At 32.6% G+C, this 12,724-nt stretch overlaps 1 protein-coding gene across 1 annotated transcript in view; it reads left to right on the forward strand.

Annotated features, from left to right (window-relative positions):
* The window catches only part of LOC106469900 (protein kinase C, brain isozyme-like), an 80,550-nt gene that overhangs the window by 57,226 nt on the left and 10,600 nt on the right, over positions 1 to 12,724 (forward strand). The window contains exons 7-14 of the mRNA XM_013930420.2: positions 187 to 415; positions 2,825 to 2,965; positions 4,669 to 4,842; positions 6,581 to 6,672; positions 9,035 to 9,097; positions 9,256 to 9,394; positions 10,013 to 10,093; positions 12,411 to 12,518. Of these exons, the coding sequence (XP_013785874.1) occupies positions 187 to 415; positions 2,825 to 2,965; positions 4,669 to 4,842; positions 6,581 to 6,672; positions 9,035 to 9,097; positions 9,256 to 9,394; positions 10,013 to 10,093; positions 12,411 to 12,518 (1,027 nt within the window). The remainder of the gene's footprint in view (positions 1 to 186; positions 416 to 2,824; positions 2,966 to 4,668; positions 4,843 to 6,580; positions 6,673 to 9,034; positions 9,098 to 9,255; positions 9,395 to 10,012; positions 10,094 to 12,410; positions 12,519 to 12,724) is intronic.

Genomic DNA, 12,724 nt, shown 5'->3' on the forward strand with positions numbered 1-12,724 from the left:
GCCTATCTATGGCCTTCAAAAAGTTGACGACTCTACATGTTTCGATTCCTGAGGATGATGTTGAAACATGTAGAGTCGTCAACTTTTTGAAGGTGTTACATGTGGTTACTCAGGTTTTAATTAATGTGCCTGAAACTTCATAATTTTTAAAACTTTTATTGTACTATTGTGATTGTACTATTTTAGTGATCTCAAGCCTGAGGACAAAGACCGTCGACTTTTGATAGAGGTGTGGGATTGGGACAGAACTTCTAGAAATGACTTCATGGGTTCTCTGTCGTTTGGCATCTCTGAGGTTATCAAGAACCCTGTCGAAGGATGGTATAAGCTGTTGACTGCTGAGGAAGGTGAATTCTACAATGCACCCGTGCCACCAGAAAATGGTGACACCTCAGGCCTGAGAACTCACATAAAGGTACTAGAAAGCTTTTTTTTTTGTGTGTGTTGGGAACTTTTACTTGTTATCCAGATTTAACAAGAGCATCTGTAAAAGAAAATATTTAGAATGTTGCTAATAATATGGTATAACAAACTTTTTCAAACTGCTCATTGAAACCTGAACAGCTGAGTAACTTTTTCAAATGTGCTTTATAAATAACATTTTTCTTTTTTGAAGATGATCATATGTAGTTATTATCACGTACATCTCAAAATGTTTTTAGGAGTATATGTTATAAGTGTGTGTTGAAGAGACCATCAGCACACGGTATTAATGCGTCTAGAATAAATTATGATATCTCATTCAAAAATATTAGTATTGATGTCAGGAAATTAGTTATTATAGCTAACAGTGAATGTATAAGATGGTTTCAGTTTATCTGGTTACAGCTATAGTTGTGAAATTATGCATGTATTAGTATGGCTTATCATATAATAACCGTGAAAGTTAGCCTAACTTGCTTTGTCTGTACGGGGGGCCATATAATCACTTGATGTTAAAATGGCCAGTAAAATGCCATGGTAGTTGGTAATGATGCTTTTGGGGCCATTAGCAGTACCTCGATTTTTGGTAATGATGATGATCTGACCAATAATGATTAACCTTCTTCTTTTTGTCAAAATGAAGTGACAGTCCTCTCTTGAAAGTTAATAACTGTTTCTGTGTTTTTCATGGCATTTGGTAGTGATGTCTTCGTGGCCAGTAACAATACCTTGATGTTTAGTAATGATGCCACTCTGGTCTCTTAACAATGCCTTGATGTTTAGTAATGATGCCACTCTGGTCTCTTAACAATACCTTGATGTTTAGTAATGATGCTTTTGGGACCATTAGCAATACCTCGATTTTTGGTAATGATGATGCTCTGGCCAATAATGATTAACCTTCTTCTTTTTGTCAAAATGAAGTGACAGTCCTCTCTTGAAAGTTAATAACTGTGTTTCTCTGTGGGTATGACTGACATAGCTTTTTCTGTGTTTTTCATGGCATTTGGTAGTGATGTCTTCATGGCCAGTAACAATGCCTTGATGTTTAGTAATGATGAAACTCTGGTCAGTAATGATGCCACCCTGGCCTGTAACAATGAGTCAACACTCAGTAATGATGCCACTCTGGTCAGTAACAATGCCTTGATGTTTAGTAATGATGCCACTCTGGTCAGTAACAATGCCTTGATGTTTAGTAATGATGCCACTCTGGCCTGTAACAATGCCTTGATGTTTAGTAATGATGCCACTCTGGCCTGTAACAATGCATCAACAGTCAGTAATGATGCCACTCTGGCATGTAACAATGCATCAACAGTCAGTAATGATGCCACTCTGGCGTGTAACAATGCATCAACAGTCAGTAATGATGCCACTCTGGCGTGTAACAATGCATCAACAGTCAGTAATGATGCCACCCTGGTCTCTAACAGTGCCTTGATGTTTAGTAATGATGCCACTCTGGTCAGTAATGATTCCACCCTGGCCTGTAACAATGCCTTGATAGTCAGTAATGATGCCTTTGTGGCTAGTAATGACTTACCTACTTTTTATCAGAATTAAAAGACAATTCTCTTAAAAGTTGATAATCGTGTTTCTTAATATCTGAGTATGATTTAAATAGCTTTGTCTGTTTTCTGCTTTGGATAAAAAATCTGATATACAGAGTTAAACAGCTGGAAAAAAGTTGTATATATGGAGACTTGTTAATATTAAACTATCAGCTGTTAATTAATAATTTTTTCAATAATACCAAAAAATATATCTTTGATTAAGTCATTTTAATTTGATTGTGATTTTTTTTTCATTTCATCAATCCCTAAGTAAATATAAATTATTTGCATGGGTTTGGGAAATGAGAGACGTGACAGTGGCACAGCAGTATGTCTGCTGACTTGCAACGCTAGAAACCGGGTTTCGATACCCGTGGTGGGCAGAGCACAGATAGCCCTTGTGTAGCTTTGTGCATAATTAAAACAAACATAAATGTAACAAATTATGAAAACATTTTTTTAAAAGCAAGTTTAAATTCTAAACGGGACCTCCCCCCCCCCCAAAAAAAAACAAACTAAATATAGTATTAACATATTTTTTATTGTAGTCTTGAATTGATAAGGTATGTTTTATGTATTTTAATTTAAAAAAACCTTAATTTTACTAATGTTAATCCTTTTTTAAACAATTTTTAAGTTGTAAGATTTTTATTATTTGATTTGATTTTGAAGAGCAATCTGGATACAACAAAAAAATTAAGAGTACGACTTGTTGAGAAACTCCAAAGCATAAAATCTTGTTCTTTTTTATGTCATTGCTAAAGAGAATATTATAAATCGTACTTGGCTGATTTTAGAACTTTTTCTCTCTCTGTTTGTTATTATTATTAATACTTTCCTTACAGAGCAGGATGTCTTTGGCCACCAAGAAATCGGATCAACCATCAGACATGACAGATATACCACACAATATGGGTAAACAGGACATCATCAGGGCTTCTGATTTTAACTTTATTATGGTACTTGGAAAAGGGAGCTTTGGGAAGGTAAGTCTTCAAACTAGGACCATTGGTTCATGTTCAGTTACTAGGGTGTTTCTATATTTCACAAAACCAATAGTCCTGGAACATAACTGTCCAATCTCTTCTTATTCTTTATTATAATAATAATAATAATAATAATAATATATATATGTACAGTTTTGCATTTCCTGCTTAAAACTTGTATACCACATTTTAATATGTAGTTAACTAGGTATTTCGTGGATGTTATGTGTACTTAAACTGACTCTGTATCTCTCATCTAATTCTGTTATTAGTCGGGTCCTGCTTGTAACAAGTTAAGTAAGGCAGCTGTTATTTGAATATTATGTGTATTTTTACCCAGTTCCAAGCTGTTGTATGTTGATTATTGACTAAGTTTAATTGGAAAATTCTATTTCATGAACAAGTATATTGTTGTATTTAACATTTGATTCACATACTAGTTGCTGTATGTAGTTTTTTTAACTAATACTTAGTATTTAACATGCTCTGTTTAATTGTATTTTAGCTCATACTCGGATGCTGCCTGTAATAATAGTTTTTACTTGGATATTTCACATTTATTTGCTAACTAGATACCGTCTATGTAGCTTGGTTTCATTTCATAACTGTGCATGAAACACTAGTTTGTTCTTGAAAATTGTATGTAATTAGACAGATACTACAAGTACCTGTAGAACCTATATAATGATTTTTGGATACTGCAGGATAGTGTTTTAGGGAAATGCTAAGTTTTTCAAAGCCCAAGGTTAATAACATGTCAATATATAATAATAAAGTAAACTACACCAGTTTTTTTATCTTAAGAAATGAAAATACTTGCATTATATCATAGAACGAGTTGAAACTTGCGTGTATAAGTTAGAAGGTTTTATGATGGAAATTCTGTGTTTTTTCTTTCCGATTACCGTAATAAACAAAGTGCAGACTGGTTCACATAGTTTGTTTCCCTCAAAACATAATTAACTTACTCTCAAAATTATAGTTGTTGTAAAATTATAGCTGTTGTTGCTGCAGTATTTATTGTAGCTTGTGGCTTAAACATCCAAACGTGTTTTCTTTGTATTATTTAATACAATTAAAAAAAGAAATTGTGACCATTCTTCCGTATGTCCCATTCTGGTAAGGAGCGGATGTCCTAATCTTTCTCGTGACTCTTCTTCTTAATCACCGAGTTGTAGGGAGACTGACCGAAATGCATTCTAAATTTTGGACATCAATCTTCTGTGCACTATAAGATAACTGAATTCTGTTTCAGATTTTTATTTTTAGTTAACTGCTACCATGTCATTGCACTTTGTGCTAAGTTGTTATTATCATAAAAGAATGAGGCTGTGTAGGTTCAAATTAAGTTGTTGTTTTTTCATGAAAAGATTTGTTATTTTCCAAGGAACTGAATTTTTTTTCTGAATGCTTAAGTGACTAGATTTTATTTTTTAATATCCTGTTCGTGCATAGGTTTTATTTATTTTTTAATATCCTGTTCGTGCATAGGTTCTATTTATTTTTTAATATCCTGTTCATGCATAGGTTCTATTTATTTTTTAATATCCTGTTCATGCATAGGTTCTATTTATTTTTTAATATCCTGTTCGTGCATAGGTTCCATTTATTTTTTTGACATCATGTTCATGGTTGAATTATTCAACTAATGTGTATAGTGATAATGCGGTAATATTCACAGTTAAGCCTTGTCATTGATGTAGGTTATGCTGGCTGAGAGAAAGGGAACAGATGAGCTGTATGCCATCAAGATACTCAAGAAAGACATCATTATTCAAGATGATGATGTTGAATGTGCGATGGTGGAAAAAAGAGTTCTTGCTTTGGCTAGCAAACCAAATTTTCTTGTGCAGATACATTCTTGCTTTCAGACTATGGTAAGCACAAAAGTTTGTGGCTTTTATACATCAGTTGGTTGAACTTTTCAGTAGTTTTAGTTAAACTTATACAAGATAGTGAAATATCTAATAATAATAATGTTTACCCTAAACTGCTTTCATTAGTCTATAATCCGTCTTTAATTATAAAATTATGTATAACTTATAATTAAAATTATGTTAATTATTTATTTATTCATTCATCGTAACTTAATCTAAAAACTGTGTCTGTGAGTAACTAGTTAGAAGTTCGTGGTTCTATAATTGATTTTTTTTTATGTTATCAAGGAAATTATACAGACTAACTATAATTATTATTATTATTATTATTATAATTGATATCAGAATTTCCATATTGTAAAAGTTGATTTTATGGAATTAATTAGTAATTTTCTTGCCAAATGTAAATTTTTCAAAGCTAGTTCATACTGGCATCAAGGTAAATGGTATAGTTATTAAGGTCAGCTTTATTAGCTTCGTCACTTTCAGGTGATACCGTAAGAAGAAACATTTCTTACTTGAAATAAATTATCTTTAGCTCCAGATGAGGAAAAAAACATTTGATAATTTCCAATATTATGGTTTTTCACCTTCACCAAGGGTTATAGCTACTGCTGAAGCTCTGGAGCTCAAGGTTATTTAAAAAATGTCTAAAATATTTCAGTCTGTATTATTTACTCTAAAAATAGAAAATACTATTTTATATTTAACACTAATATTTTTGTAAGAAAAGATTTAAAATATTTCACTTGACTATAAACATTTTTTATGACATAGTAAATGATAAAGAATGAAATATTACGCTTTGTTTGTCTTCTTCTCATAGGCTAAATTCTAGGCTGGAAATGATTCATTTTGTGATGAGAAATAGTGTTTTTTTTATTGGTTACTTTTTTTGTATTTGATAGAAGGTGTTTTTTTTTATTGGTTACTTTTTTGTATTTCATAGAAGGTGTTTTTTTTTAAACATAACATTTATAGTTAACGTTGTTGCATCATATTTAACTTTTTATATCTATTTAGTTTAGGCTTATGTAATAAAAGTAATATAGTTTACTATATGTTTGAAAAATCTATATTTATTACTTTAACTATATTAATTTTATTATTTGTATACTAGACTTTTAATGTTAACTTTTCAGTTGCTTATGTAGAATTGTTTTTCAAGTGAGGTAAATTTGAATTTGTTGAGGAAATACTTGACTTGTTTTAGCAAGTCTAATTTTATTTCATAGTTATCAGTGAGCGAATTATTGAAAAATGTTTGTAAACATTTTTTTTGTCGTTAAGTTTTGTATAAATCTTAACTGACACTGAAAATATATGTTTATTAGCTTGGGTGCTTGCTGCACTGCACATATAATATTCTAGCTCTAAGTTGGGTTGTTTGTATTACTGTGTTTTGGACAATAAACTATAAATCTGACTTGCTTTCTTAACTCTTATTTCATGTGCAGTAGTATCCAACTTCTTGTCATCTGGAAATTAATCGTTATGAAAGTTTCTGTATATTCAGTAATGTTTTTAGAAACTTATTACAGATATTTACTATTGAAACTGTAACTTGTGTATTTTATTTGTACTTTTAAGTAAAGCCACAAGGAGAATAATTAAATTAGAAATATTAGTTGTGGAAGAAGAAACTAAACGTTTAATATATCACTTACGCTTGTTAGAATTGTAACCATACTATTTTCCTGTATGCTGTAAGCAGAGTAAAGATTTGTTCACATTACAGGACCGACTCTACTTTGTCATGGAGTACGTGAATGGAGGTGATCTCATGTTTCAAATTCAGCAGTGTGGAAAATTTAAAGAACCTGTAGCCGTGTAAGTGCGTGTAGTTATCATCAGTTACTAACACTTTATATATAAAGTTTTTTCTACTCGGGGTTGGACAATGGGCTGTCAGTGGCTCTGTCCATTATGGAGAATGGACCACTAGAGTTTCACATTGCAGTTCTATAAACTTAATGCTAAGCCACCAGATGTGTTACATATTAGTTGAAAATATCTAATCAGTGGTTTTCCTCATCACGTAGGTGGTCTGGTAAGGTTTGGCATGACTCATAACTATGTTTCCTTGCTGGTTATGAGCTGAACAGTGGTGTATACAGAATTCTGTGCAAAGTTGGGGGTGGAGAGTCCCTGATGATTGTCTAACTTAATATGTACAAGAAACATTTTACTGTATACATTGTGAACATAATTTTAGGTAATGACAAGTGTGAAACTAATCTGGAAAGTTAACATAACGTTTAGGGACAAGAAGGGATCTATTGGTCCATTTAGCCTATCCCATACTCTAAACTAAAACTATTCAATAAAAAAAAATACATCCTCAAAGCCAGCCCTTATCATTTATGTAGTTATTAAGCTTTCTCTTAAACTCACTTACACTTACTGCCTACACAACTTCTGAAGGCAACCCATTCTAAAGGCCAACCACCCTGTTAGAAAAATAAAATGGTCTTAGCTGAAAATGATTCCTACTCTGCCACAATTTATATTTGTGTCCTACTATTCTCACCATTACACGTGAAAAAGATGATGCATCAACACTATCAATTCCCTTTACAATCTTAAACACCTCAATCTGATCCCCATCTAACTCTTCATTTTTCAAGAGAAAGCAATTTCAGAGATCTGAACCTCTCCTCATATGACAACCCCTCCATCCCAGGCACCATTCTAGTAGCCTTCCTCTGAACCCTTTTTAACAATTCAATGTCTTTCCTAAGGTAAGGAGCCCAAGACTGAACACAGTACTAATCAGTGACGTATACAAGTCTATACCAAAGACTGTGTACCTATTTCTCAGTTTGCATTTTTTCCCCATTGGTTAAGTTTATTACCACTGAAGATGTTTGTTAACCCTATTGTCATGGGTCAAAGGCCATGTCATCGCGTATGTTGACTTACATTCAAAATTTTATTGAACTTCTATTTTATGAACTTATGTCAATAAGTTTGGTATGAAATTGTAGACTATAATTTAAAGTTTAGTATTATACATTCGTTAATTTCTTAATTTAAAAGTAAATATTATAAGAACATACCTAAATATCAATTTTTGTGCATCATGTGGTATGTTGAATGCAGCATTGGTTCAAATTCAATTTTTAGAAGTAGGTCAGAGGTATAGTAACTAAAACATCTTATTATGCATGCATTTTTTTTTTACACTTTGGATTTGTTCCCAGATTATCATGCAATGAGAATTTACTAGATTTGTTGTCTATATCTAAACTTTTGAGGTATTCACCAGAGCTTGAGTTTCCTGTTTAATCATCATTTATGATATGAACAAGTTCCCTTGTTTGCTCTGCTGTTTATCAACGCAAGTTTCCACTCTTGATATGAACAAGTTCCCTTGTTTGCTCTGCTGTTTATCAACGTACGTTTCCACTCTTGATATGAACAAGTTCCCTTGTTTGCTCTGCTGTTTATCAACGTATGTTTCCATATAGTAGTTTATGCCACGCAGGTGATTAAGGGAGAATTTATAGCTTCAACAAAATAATAGCAACCATCACAGGCATGTTTGATGGAATATTGCCTAGCTTATGCTGCCCCCTGGTGAATCAATATGTAATTATTTAAGTTGGAAACAACCATCACAGGCATGTTTGATGGAATACTGCCTAGCTTATGCTGCTCCCCTGGTGAATCAATATGTAGTTATTTAAGTTTGAAACAACCATCACAGGCATGTTTGATGGAATACTGCCTAGCTTATGCTGCCCCCTGGTGAATCAATATGTAGTTATTTAAGTTGGAAACATTGCAGGACCATGACAAACAAAATTGTGAGAAGTCAAGGATACTGTATGTTTACATGTGGCAGGGGTATACTAAGTACACACCAACATGGACCCTGGGGATAGAAATAGTGGACTTACTTAGGACACACTCCCCCATGGTAAACATATGTATAACTATCCATCAAGAAACATTTAGTATGTATAACTTGTTACGTATTTAGACAACTACACAATGACCTGTCAAAATGTATTTTTTTTTTAATGTAAATAAAAACCCTTCAAGGTGTTATCGTGCCAGTATACACACTTTTAACTTTTTTTCAGTTGCTGTAGGATGTATGGATATTATGTGGTTGTAGTTTAACTTCACTTAACTACACATTTAAAAAAATGGAGAATAAACTTCTAAATATTTGTATTTCTTTCAGGTTCTATGCTTCAGAGATAGCGATAGGATTGTTCTTCCTCCATAGCCGAGGAGTTGTGTATAGGTAAGGTTTGATAAAATCTAATCAAGTCAGTTCATCATCATGTGTGTATTTCAGTTGTAGTCTGTAGCTGTTTGATTTGTGATAAAACCAAATCATTAGTTGCAATATCTGACTAAATAACTACAGAAGACTAATCAGTTTTACTTCTTTCTCTTCAGAGACCTAAAGCTAGACAATGTCCTTCTCGACCAAGATGGTCACATCAAAATAGCAGATTTTGGTATGTGTAAGGAAGGTATCAAAGAAGAGAAAACCACTAAAACATTTTGTGGTACACCGGATTACATTGCACCCGAGGTTAGCTTGCTAGAATGTTTGTTTAGAATTCTTTTATATCTGTGGGGACCCCCCCCCCCAAAAAAAAAATACGAAAACAAAAAAACATGCATATATTAAAGGTCATTTATTGAACTGAAAGTTCTCATAACAATAGTTTTAGGAAAGTTTATAATTCAGATATTGGTTAGGACTTCCATAATATTTTCAGTATCAAATTTGCATTTATCTTTGCTCTGAACTTGGTAAATTTCTTTAATAAAACTTAGTGGTTTTACAAAAGAACATTTAATAGGTTATAATGCAAATTTATAAAAAAGCAGTGTAAGCAGAGCATAGAATGGATTCAAGAGTATGATATTTTGTGAGACTCTAAAGTTGGACCCAAATTTCATATGGTACCATAAGTGGTCGTATTTTGACTTGTGGGTGGGTGGGGAATAATATAGAAAAACACAGACTGTCATTGGTGGATCTTTTGAAATCAATATATCAAGGAATAGAAAAGATTGTTATTTAATTCCAGAATATTTAAGAGTTTCAGCTTTATTAACTTTGGTGGTAATGTGTGACATTTAAAAATTCAAGTTACCGTGTTTTCTTTGTCAATAAGTTTTTCTCATGGATGTAATTTTTTAGATTATCCTGTATCAGCCATATGGAAAGTCAGTGGACTGGTGGGCCTATGGGGTCCTCTTGTATGAAATGCTAGTTGGACAGGTAATGTGTACTAAATTATTAAATTTTTCGTCTTTCTTTATATCTAATATATATATATATATATATATATGTGTGTGTGTGTGTGTGTGTGCGTGCGCGTGCGGCGTATATGTGCGTCTGTGTGTATAGAAACACATACGTGTTCTGACTTTGTACTGATTGAACAGATACCTGATGTGGATGCTATGTTCCACGAAGATGATATCTGGACTGTAGGTGATGGTAGTACAAGTTAGGGTAATTACCTTAATTAATAAATCATTATGAAAGTAAAGTCTTGTAATTTTACAATAGTTAAATAAGATGTATGCTATGTTTATTGTTTTTTTAATGTTTGTAAAGTCAAGTAAAGCATACAACTATATCAATATATATTTTACAACTATGAACTCTGGTCATTCCATTTGGGGGCTCACTTTACAATCCTTCTTATTGTATGATAAAGATGCATTCACGGTGAAAAGAAGTTAACCTTCTCGCCCCTCATATCCTTTACTGTGCAGGACACAAGGTTTGAGTGTCTTCCATTCAAAATTTTATTAAACTACTTTTTGTTTATGTTATACCAATTAGAATAGCATCAAATCTTAGCTAATAATCCTTATTTTAATAGTGTACAAGTTTTAAATTCTTAATTTTATAAGGCAATATTTTAAAAAAATCCTGAATTTCCCCTAATGTGACACATTTTCTTTAGGTATCTTCTCATCACTATTTTATTCCCCCCCCGACCCTGAAACTACGAAATTAAATGTAAATTGCTCGCTATAAAATCGTCATTGCTCAGACAAACCATAATTTTTTATCTCCTTCAATTTTGTTTGGTTACAGGGCTATCAAATAGAAAATCAGACCCCTCCTGCCACACCCACCTGTCACGTCCTCTCTTTCAGGATTTGTTGATAGTTATCTCTTACACTTAATTATATATTAACTATAACCAATAGAAAGTCAACATCAGACCCCTCTGGCCACACCCACCTGTCATGTTCTCTCTTTCAGGATTTGTTAATAGTTATCTTTTACACTTAATTATATATTAACTATAACCAATAGAAAGTCAAGGTTTTCATCAATCAAATGTGTATAATACTGTGTTCTGAACACAGAATAATTAATTTCACTTCTAATTCAACTTTGGTTCCCACGGAAATCACAATGGCTAGCTTGGATGCATTTATAACAGCTTTTATCGCATAGTTAGAAAGCCAGAAATAATATGATTGTTAGAGGAAATTCTTTGCATGTTATTATTCTATGTTCTGTGGTGCATTATTTATTTAAATAAAAATTATTTAATGCACTACTACCATTAGTTTCAAAAAAGTAGGGTTAACTGTTGTCAATAGTCGAGAGCATAAAAAAGAATACCCGGGTAAGTACTTTATTTCTTGTTTTTTTATGTGTATTCTTTATTTGTTATTATAAAAGTAACTAAAATGTAAAAATAGAAATCTCGTTAGGTTAGTTAAGGTTAGATTAAGTAAAAAAATATTTCGTGAGGCATGCAAACAGCTTGGAGTAGGTCGTGGGTAATGTAATTCAATAGTGTAACGTGACCTTCACATTCCCCAAGTGATTTACAACATATAATGGCACAAATAGTAATTAGACACGGTTTAAAGGGCAATAAAACAATAAAGTTTAATTATGAATAGATGGTACGAGTTTAAAGTTACTTAGGATAAACTAATGTAGTTTTACGCTACATTTGAAGTCATTCTAGAAAGAAAAGGAGGGTAATTTAGATTTATTTCATTTTGTGTTTGGTTACGAGGTCACTGAAAGTGACCAACCTTGTGTAGAGTTAGGGTAGAGATAATAACAGATAAAATATAAAGTTCTACTGAAAACGGACATTTGAAATTTATTTCGGAGGATTTAGAGATTACGCAAATGAATTTAAGACTTTTGAGATAAAGAAAATTAATTTTAATCTTAACATGAAAATCACTTTGCACACGGTGTATTCAAAATAAATACTTGATATATTCAAGGATTTTGCGAAAAAGTATAATTTTTTGTGTGTGAAAGGAATATAATGTTTACTGAAAGACTGCTAAATTTCGTGAAGATATACTCACTATATGAAACAGTAGTATCAAATCTATAAAAGCCTGTACAGGTACGAAAAGGTCACGTGGTAGGTCAAATTGACCAAGCCCGTGTGGAGAGAGTTAACTAAGATAAACATGTGCATAGCTTATCATTACAAGTGAAAAGTCGTATCCTTTGTGCCAATTTATTATGACTAAGCTATGTACTTAGGTTAATAAAGTATACAGTGATTTACTAATGTGTGATTTTACACCAATAGCCACCGTTTGATGGAGAAGATGAGGAAGAACTGTTTGCCTCCATAACTGACCACAATGTCTCTTACCCCAAATCTCTCTCAAAGGAAGCTAAGGAAGCATGTAAAGGAGTAAGATCTTTGTTTGGAACATTCAATCTTTGAAACCATCATTTGTTTATGTAATTAAAATTATGTTTGTGATGAATCTGTAGATATACTGGATAGTGCCCACGGTGGGTTCTGTAGGTAGACTGGATAGTGCCCACGGTGGGTTCTGTAGGTAGACTGGATAGTGCCCACGGTGGGTTCTGTAGGTAGACTGGATGGTGCCCACA

Source organism: Limulus polyphemus, unplaced genomic scaffold (assembly GCF_000517525.1).
Source record: "Limulus polyphemus unplaced genomic scaffold, Limulus_polyphemus-2.1.2 Scaffold3717, whole genome shotgun sequence".
Classification (NCBI taxonomy): Eukaryota; Metazoa; Arthropoda; class Merostomata; order Xiphosura; family Limulidae; genus Limulus; species Limulus polyphemus.